Raw genomic sequence first — 9,247 nt, 5'->3', positions numbered from 1 at the left:
CATAATAACCTACAATTCCATCCACGGGGAAGCAAATGGCTCTCAACTCTATGGTCAACTAATATTCGACAAAGGAGGAAATACTATTCACTGGAGAAAGGAAAGTCTATGCTAGTGTTGCTGCTCTTAATTTTTAAGCTATGTTGTCTCTCATAAGATTGAACAGTCTCAAATATATCCTTTACATGTAGAATTTTAGGATTCTAGAAGTCAGAGAAAAAGGAGGTGAGAAGAAAGTGTGTGATGATATAGATGACTCCAACATCCCTCACTTCCTTCCATCTCTTCCCTTCAGACTATGAGGTGGGCTCCTAAGGAAGAAGACCTTCAGGAGGAAGCTAATTTATTTTTTCCTCCAAATATCAGGTGAAGACTTATCTCTGCTGTTGGTGACATGGGAGCTGAAAGCAATGAAAGTCTTGACGTCCTATCTGTCTTCCTAACTGGCATCCCAGGATTAGAGTCCCAGCATGGCTGGCTTTCCATTCCCTTCTCCACTATGTATATTGTGGCCATTGTGGGTAACAGCCTAATCATGATAGCAGTGCAGGAGGACCCTGTGCTACATGAGCCCATGTACCTGTTTCTCTCCATGCTGGCTGTGACTGAGGTGGGTGTTTCTGTGTCTACACTGCCCACTGTCATGGGTATTCTTTGGTTTGATGCCCGCCAGATCGATTTTGATGGCTGCCTGGCTCAGATGTTCTTCATCCACACCTTCTCTTGTATGGAGTCAGGGGTCCTTTTGGCCATGAGTTATGACCGCTTTGTAGCCATCTATAATCCACTGCGATATACTGCCATCCTAACCCTGCCCCGTATCATCTGCATGGGTCTGGGAATCACACTGAAGAGTGTGACACTTATGGCCCCACTTCCCATCCTTTTGAAGCAACTGCCTTATTGCCACACTAATGTCCTCTCCCATTCCTACTGTCTCCACTCAGACTTGATCCAGCTGCCTTGTGCTGATACTAAGCTCAATAGTATTCTAGGCTTGGCCATTGTCCTGGCCACTTTTGGGCTGGACTCACTGCTCATTGTGGTCTCTTATGTGCTGATTCTTTACACTGTGCTGGGCATTGCTTCTGAGGAGGGACGGTGGAAGGCCCTCAACACGTGTGTATCACATATGTGTGCAGTGCTTGTGTACTACGTGCCTATGATTGGTGTGTCTGTGATGCATCGTGCTGCCAAGCATGCCTCACCCCTGGTCCATACACTCATGTCTAGCATATACCTTTTTGTGCCCCCTGTGCTCAATCCCATCATCTACAGTGTCAAGACCAAGCCAATCCGACAGGGAATTTTCACCTTGTTTTCTTGCAAGAGGAAATAGTTCTGAATCCCTCCAATAGGATGGAGATGTTGAGCCACTCCATGAACTCTGATGGTGTTTCTGCTGTGAGCAAAGCAGTACACCAGGCATTTTATGGAGGAATAGGAATGAGGAATTCAAAGCGTTGTCACAGGCTTGACTCTGGATCACAAGTCATCTCTAGTCCTTTTTGTTTCGCATCTTGTCAATGTATGTGTGTCCCTGTATGTAGGTAAGTACATGTCTTCTCTAACCAGATGTGATCAGCTTGAGGGCAGAGATGGTGAATTTCACTTTTCCATTTTCCTTTAAAAGCCCTAGCAAAAAGCCTGATAAATAGTTAAGTTTAGCAATAAAGGCTGGAGTCTTACAGATGTTTAAAAGGAAATAAAACAAATTGCTGTTTTTGGTAGGTTAAGCAGGGATTAAGAATATTCCCCAAGAAAGAATGATCATCCTAGGAATTTGCCTTTGCATGAGGTGAATAGTCTTTCTGGTTTGTGCCAGATAATCATGGTTTACACTTACCCTCCTCAGCATCATTATTAATAGCACTCCTTTCCCTCTCCCAAATGTCCTTGTTTAGATAATTAATTATATGGTAACCTATTTATAATGCTGCCTTCTTTCTGTTATATAAGGAACCAGATTCTGTACAATCTTCATCCTGTGGTCTCCACCCGAAGAATGGAGACTGGGAGACTCTGGAAACCATATAATGGTTTAACTGGGAGACTCTGAGGTTGAGAAACAGCTGATTAAATTGCCTCAGCTTAGGCATAAAACAAACTACGGACAATCTCCTAGTGCCCAGGTGTCAGATCCTAAGAATACCAGCCAAAGTCCTAAATTTTGCCCTGCTAGAATCTCAGACCCTATTTCTAGGGCCAGTTGATCTGGTGTCACTGTGCCTGGATATTCCCGTTTTTCTTTACTCCACTCCCTTTAGCTGTCAGTAACCTCAGCATATTATGTGATGGGTATATTTTTATATGTTCCTTGACCCTGCCCCCATTTCAGCCCTATCATTGTGGGGCTAATTGGTCCTGCTTGTATCTGCCTATGGCTCTCTGGGGTTTCCTGGAAATCTTTAGTCAAATGAGAAAGACCATTCTCACACCTCCAAAGTGTCACAAGGCTCTATATAGACTGGGTTGATGGGACTGTGCTGGTTGATCAGTAACTGGTTTTAGGCTTTCAGCCTCCAATTATAGGGCCTTTAGCTTACTTTTTACAATGCAGATGTTTTCCTCACCATTTACAGTTCTTTCCAACTTCATCCAGCTTATCAGGAGATGGTGACCTTCTTGTCCCTAATTACTAGTTTACATGCCCACCAGTGACAGCGTCTATAAAGTCAAGATGACTGATTATTTCTTACAACTGCATGTGCACCCCAAATTTTCTGGAAATAAAAAGTTTAATTTTTAGGGACACCAGGGTGGGACAGTCAGTTAAGTGTCCAACTCTTGGTTTCGGCTTAGGTTGTGATCTGATGGCTATGAGCTCGAGCTCAGCATTGGACTCCATGCTCAGCATGGAATCTGATTAAGACTCTCTCTACCCTCCCTCCCCCTCTAAAATAATTAAATAAATATTTTAATTTTATTTTTTTTAAGATTTTGTTTACTTATTCATGAGAGACTCAGAGAGAGAGAGAGAGAGAGAGACAGAGAGGCAGAGACACAGGCAGAGGGAGAAGCAGGCTCCATGCAGGGAGCCTGACATGGGACTCTATCCCAGGTCTCCAGGATCACAGCCTGGGCTGAAGGCGGCGCTAAACCACTGAGCCACCAGGGCTGCCCAATAAAATATTTTTAAGAGTTTAATTTTTAAAAGGGTATGCAAAATACAAACCTAAATTTTGTATTGGAACTTAACAGGCATAGAATTCATCAGAATTTTAGAACATCTGCTCTTCAGAACTATTATTAAGAAAATGAAAAAGTAAGCTAAAGATGGGGAAAATATTTACAATACATATATCTCACAAAGGACTTACATAGAGTTTATAAAGACCTTTTAATGTGATAAAATACAATACAACTAAAACCACAGTGAGCTAGGACTTACCAACCTAGCATGCCTAACATTGAAAAGACTGACAATGCTAAGTGCAAGCAAAGATGTCACATATTGCTGGTGGAAATGTAAAATAGTATGACTGCTTTGGAAAACTGCATGGCAGGCACACCTAGATATTTATACAAGAGAAATTATATCATAATTCATGAAAAAACTTACATAGATTTTTTTTTGTAATAGCCCCAATATGGAAACAACTGAAATGTCCACCAACAGGTGAATGGATAAGCAAATTGGGGATATCCATATAATAGAACACTACTCAGTTATAAAAAGAACAAATTATCATACACACAAAGATATGAATGAATCTCACAAACATGGTGAGAAAGAGAAAATAGACACAAAAGACTACACAGGATAATTTCATTTATATGAAATTCTAGAAAAGGCAAAACCTAATCTATAGTGACAGAAAATAGATCACTGGTTGCCAGGGGCTGGGTGCAGGGAGGGGATTGACTGGAAGTGGTTAAGAGGGAAGTTTGAGGGGAGTGATGGAAAATTTCTGGATTTTGATGGGGTGGTAGGTGTAAGTATTTGTCTAAATCACCAAACTGTACCCTGATAATAATGTGCATTTAATTTTATGTAAATTATAACTCATTATGGTTGATTTTTGAAAGATAAAATACAAGCCTATATTATGTCTTAGATTCAATGCACATAAAAATACTCTATCAACTTGCTATTAAAGTTTCTAAATGCTCACACAGAAAAAATGTGGCTGATCTATTTGCCCAGTAACATTTCTCTTATGACAACGCGTTAGTTACAACTAGTGATATGCACATCGGGGCACCTGGGTGGTTTAGTCAGTTAAGCATCTGACTCAATTTTGTTAGGCTTAGGTCAATGATCTCAGGGTCATGAGATTGAGCCCCCTGTGGGACTCCATGCTTACCAGAGTCTGCTTCTCTCCCTCTCCCTTTCCCTTTGCCACTCTCTACATGCTCCCTCTCCCCCTCTCTCTCTCAAATAAATAAATCTAAAGAAAAAACAAATATCCCCCCCAAACCAAAGACTGATATGCACATAAATAACATCTAAGAAAAATATGTGCAGTACTGTACCATAATGAATGTGATATCTACAATAATTTAATGTTAGCCGATTTTTAATATACATGATACCACTATTTTTTTCCTGCCAGGTTAAAAGTTGTCACTGGAATCCTCTGTTTTGCACACATTACCTGGTGCTCAATACACAATGCAGATAGCACTTTCAGTAAATATTTATATATTTTTACTTAAACCATGACTAGAACCTAGCTCCCAAGATGAGAGTCAAAGAAATACAAATAGATACCAGGCTAGAAATCCATAATCATAAAAATTCACCATAAACATGCTCATATTGGGACATTGACAATATGTCAAATGTTTTACCCTTTGCAAACAAATACAGAAGGATTGTGCAAGCATGTACATTCACGTCTTCTTGGTAAGAGTGGATTGTTAGACAAATTAGACAAGTTCGACATCTTTTTTAATGTTTAAAAAATTTTTTTTAATTTTTTTACCTGATATTTTTCTAGTATGGAATATAATGCTAGAAAAAAAGTTTAATTTATGAACGTCTTGAGTTGATTTTCTCATTGAAAATCTAATAATTTTTAGCTTCTCTATTTCCTATGCTGATTTTATTTGTCAGATAAATTAAAATTGTTTCCGGAAATATTTGTTTATGTGAGTGGGTGTGAGTATTGCTACTAGTTTGTCATTGTTTCTAGGCCCTCTCACCTGGCAGAGCAAGGAAATCTATGTCCGTATACTCACCTGGGCCTATACAAATATCTATAAAGATTTCTGCATTTAACCATCAGCAACTACGTTGAACTAAACATGACTTCATACTGATGTCTCCAATTCCAGTGCATGAATCACTCAGCCTTCTCTCTTTGCTTTTCTGTAACCTCCCAATCAGGTAGAACCTGGTTCCCACCATCTACTGTATTTATTTAGGTGTTCAATTCCAGCACATGTATAGAATGTTTGTAGAATTGCTGACCACACTGCCCTGAGAAATTACTTCATCAAGCAGATAGTACACCATTTATTCTTCTTTTTGTCTTTAGTCTTACAGACTCTAACCATTTGCAAGGTTACTTAGGTCAGCAACTCCTCCCCTCACACCTGCACACAGGCCCATCTCCATCAGTGCAGTTGTTTCATATTTTGTAACAGAATTACATTTTTTGCCATATTCTGCATTCCATCCTGGGAATCCCTTATGTCCTAAGTGATTTTTTAAAAATTAACATGCAGTATTACGAAATTATTTACCCCTCTAGAAAATCCTCTGTGCCTCACCAATTCAACACTCCACTCTCCCAAATCCTTGGTTATCACTGATCACTTTATTTTCTTTATATAGAATTTTCAGAATTTCATATAAATGAAAGCAGACATATAGACTCTTGAGACTGGCTTCTTTCATTTAACAATGTACTTTTAGGATTCTTCTGGGTCTTTATGTATCTTGATATCTCATTCCTTTTTAATTTCTGAATAGTATCCCATCATCTGGATGTACCACAATTTTATCCACTTGCCTGATGAAGGACATCTTCGTTGCTTCAACTATTCTCTGTCTTTGCTTTTTTGCTCATTATTTGCAAAAAGGGTCTTAAGAGCCCAAATGGAATGGTTCCCTTCTTCTGTAGCAGCTTCCTGGACTCTCTTCCACTTGAACAATATAATCTACCAAACATCTCTAAAAAATTGGTATTCAATCTTACTTCCTCCTATATACCTCATTTAAAATAATTTCTAAAGGGTCAAGAAGACCAACTTCTGAATTTTATGAGATACAAGCACACTTTGGCATTAACATGGGACTAGTAGAGTCGTTTACATTCTAGGCACTGAGTAACTTATGCAGAAACATTTAACATTCGCCAAAAAAAAAAAAAAAAGAAGAAGAAGAAAGAAATTCCAAAAAGAAAATCTATTTTGAAATCTAAACATAGGATGTCATTTCTTAAGTCATGAAGGCCACACACATACACATGAGCACATATACATAAAGAAAACAACAAACAGTTTGTCCAGGGAAAGGAAACAGAAAGATTGAACAGAGAACAAGGGCAGGTTTCTTCATTTAATCTTCATTTGGTTTCCAGTTAAATATTGGCTGTGGTCTGGGAGATCAGTGACCATAACATTCTATTGATAGAGAGCTGTCACTAAGAGATTATTTCATTCTCAACAGCCACTAGAAGGCAGCCCATGGAGCCCTGACCCACACAAACCTATGAGCTTGAAGTCAACACATGCCTTGTCTTCCATTACTCAGCTCAAGTTTTACAACCTGGACAGTCAGCCAGACCATTCGTCATTGAAGAACTTATTTTGCCCAATAATTCTGCTTTGTGTTTCCAAACTCTAGTCTCTTTATAGCTGAAATATTTCTACTGTCTTCTACAACTGACCTTAATTTTACAGTTATGGAAATATAGGTCATGGGTTGGTATAGTCTGGTAGGGCTGCCATAACAGTACCACAGACTAGGTAACTGAAACAACAGAAACTTATTTTCTCACAACTCTGGAGGCCTTGCACTCTTTCTCATGACTGGTTTCCTTTGAGGCCTCCCTTTCCTGGCCTGTAAAATGGCTGTCTTCTCCCTGTATCATCACATGGTCTTCCGAATGTACTTGTGCTTTTCGGTGTCCTAATCTTCCCTTTTTCATAAGACAGCAGTCATATTGGATTAGAGCCTATATAAATAACCTCATTTTAACTTAATTACCTCTTTATAGATTCTGTCTCAAAATACAGTCACAGGCTAAAATACTGGGGTTTAGAATTTCTTTTTTTAAAATAATAAATTTATTTTTTATTGGTGTTCAATTTGCCACATACAGAATAACACCCAGTGCTCATCTCATCAAGTGCCTCCTTCAGTGTCTGTCACCCATTCACCCCACCCCCCACCCTCCTCCCCTTCCACCACCCCTAGTTCATTTCCCAGAGTTAGGAGTCTTCATGTTCTGTCTCCCTTTCTGATATTTCCTACCCATTTCTTCTCCCTTCCCTTCTATTCCCTTTCACTATTATTTATATTCCCCAAATGAATGAGACCATATAATGTTTGTCCTTCTCTGATTGACTCATTTCACTCAGCATAATACCCTCCAGTTCCATCTACATATGAATTTGCAGAGGACACAATTCAGCGCATGACACTGGTAGATCTCATTGTCCTGAATTGAATTTTGTTTTGTCACTTCTGCTCAGAAACCCACCCTCCCATCTGAGTAAGTCTGTAGGGGGCAGTGGGAATATCTGTGTGTGTGGACAATTACCTTTTAGCCACCCTAATTCCTGTTTTCATGGGGCTAAGACCATACATGTTTCCATAGATGTTCCCATCCATAATCCACAGTGTAACTTTTTGAAGGAGAGATGAAGAAAATAATTCACATTTACATATTGTGTTTCATTGAAAACTTATGCCTTATAAGATGGGTATTATTATCCCAGTTTTAGAAATCCAAATAATGAACTCAGAGAGTTTAATAAGGTGGTCAAGAAGTCACACAATTAATAATGAAAAAAAAAAGAGCAATTATTGATGTTGTCAGATGCTCCTCTTCAAAATCTGGCATAATCCCAAGATTTATTTTCCCCTCTGGATGTTTTGGGAGGTTCTTAAGCCTCTACTATCCATTGAAACAAAAGTCTTCTTTTTTTTTTTTTTAATTTTAGTTAACTTACAGGGCAATATTGATTTCTGGAGTAGAATTCAGTGACTCATCACTTACATACAACACCCAGTGCTCATCACAACAGCTGCCTTCTTTGATCCATATTCCTAACCATTTCCTTGACTTTTTTTTTTTTAACATTTGGATTTCCTGGTCCTGATTTCCCCTGTTTTGAGATGGCATGTGCCTTTCATTTTCCAATTTATTTCCCTACACCACTGGCCCATGGTCCTCTGGATAAATATACTAACTTCTAGGCTCTGACAAAGAAGGAGGAAAAGGGAGGGAAGGATGTCAGTGGAGAAAGACATACTTTCCCCACTTGTTCTCTGCTTTCGCCTCCTAACCCCCACTACACTACCATGGAAGCTCTGTATATTTTGATTTAAAACTAAGTCAGTTCTCATACTGGCTGCTTGTGCTACGGGTTCAGTAATCAGAAGCTCTGACCACAATCATAGCTGCTTTTCACTGCTATTTCTGAGAGCCAATCTCGTTTCCACAAAATAATGATCAGGAAGGCCATATTCCTTCTATCAGAACCTTTTCTGCAACAGAATTCATGATGCCAAAGGGAACTTGCCCTTAACAATTTGAGCCACATTAAGGACTTTAAGATTTAAAAACAAAACAAAACAAAACAACAAACAACAAAACAAAACTCACCACCACAACAAAACAGTGTTCTCTGGTCAGAAAAATGAGTTCTGATTCTTACAAATAATGTATGTAGACTCATTTGAAGTTTTAATTCTAAACACTAAAGGGAACTCTAGTAAGATAGGAGCCTTAGTCTAGCTGTGGGGGACCTAACTGACCATTCCACGCCAATCTTTTTTTTTTTTTTTTTTTGGCTTTCCAAGTCAGTTTTATTAATTTTAAGGGATAATTATCTTATCAAATAAGCCATGCTAAACATAACGTCCATAAAACGGTCAACATTCAAAAGGATTTTTCCTTAATTATATTCATGAATTTTTCTTTTTTTATATAAATTTATTTTTTATTGGTGTTCAATTTTCTAACATATAGAATAACACCCAGTGCTCATCCCATCAAGTGCCCCCCCTCAGTGCCCGTCACCCAGTCACCCCCACCCCCTGCCCACCTCCCCTTCCACCACCCCTAGT

At 38.9% G+C, this 9,247-nt stretch overlaps 1 protein-coding gene across 1 annotated transcript; it reads left to right on the top strand.

The window, feature by feature from the left end:
* Nucleotides 1-394: 394 nt before the first annotated feature.
* LOC112667359 (olfactory receptor 51I2-like) lies at nt 395-1,339 on the top strand. Its single transcript, XM_025458939.1, has one exon. The coding sequence runs from the start codon at nt 395-397 to the stop codon at nt 1,337-1,339; it is 945 nt and encodes a 314-aa protein (XP_025314724.1).
* Nucleotides 1,340-9,247: the final 7,908 nt, after the last annotated feature.

The sequence above is a fragment of the Canis lupus genome, chromosome 21 (genome assembly GCF_003254725.2).
Source record: "Canis lupus dingo isolate Sandy chromosome 21, ASM325472v2, whole genome shotgun sequence".
In the NCBI taxonomy this organism is placed as follows: Eukaryota; Metazoa; Chordata; class Mammalia; order Carnivora; family Canidae; genus Canis; species Canis lupus.
The sequence above is the reverse complement of the archived record's forward strand: the minus strand, read 5'-3'. Positions and strand labels throughout refer to the sequence as shown.

Bases quoted from the DNA above. Each gene is read 5' to 3' on its own strand.
- LOC112667359 (XM_025458939.1), top strand. From the start codon at position 395: ATGGGAGCTGAAAGCAATGAAAGTCTTGACGTCCTATCTGTCTTCCTA.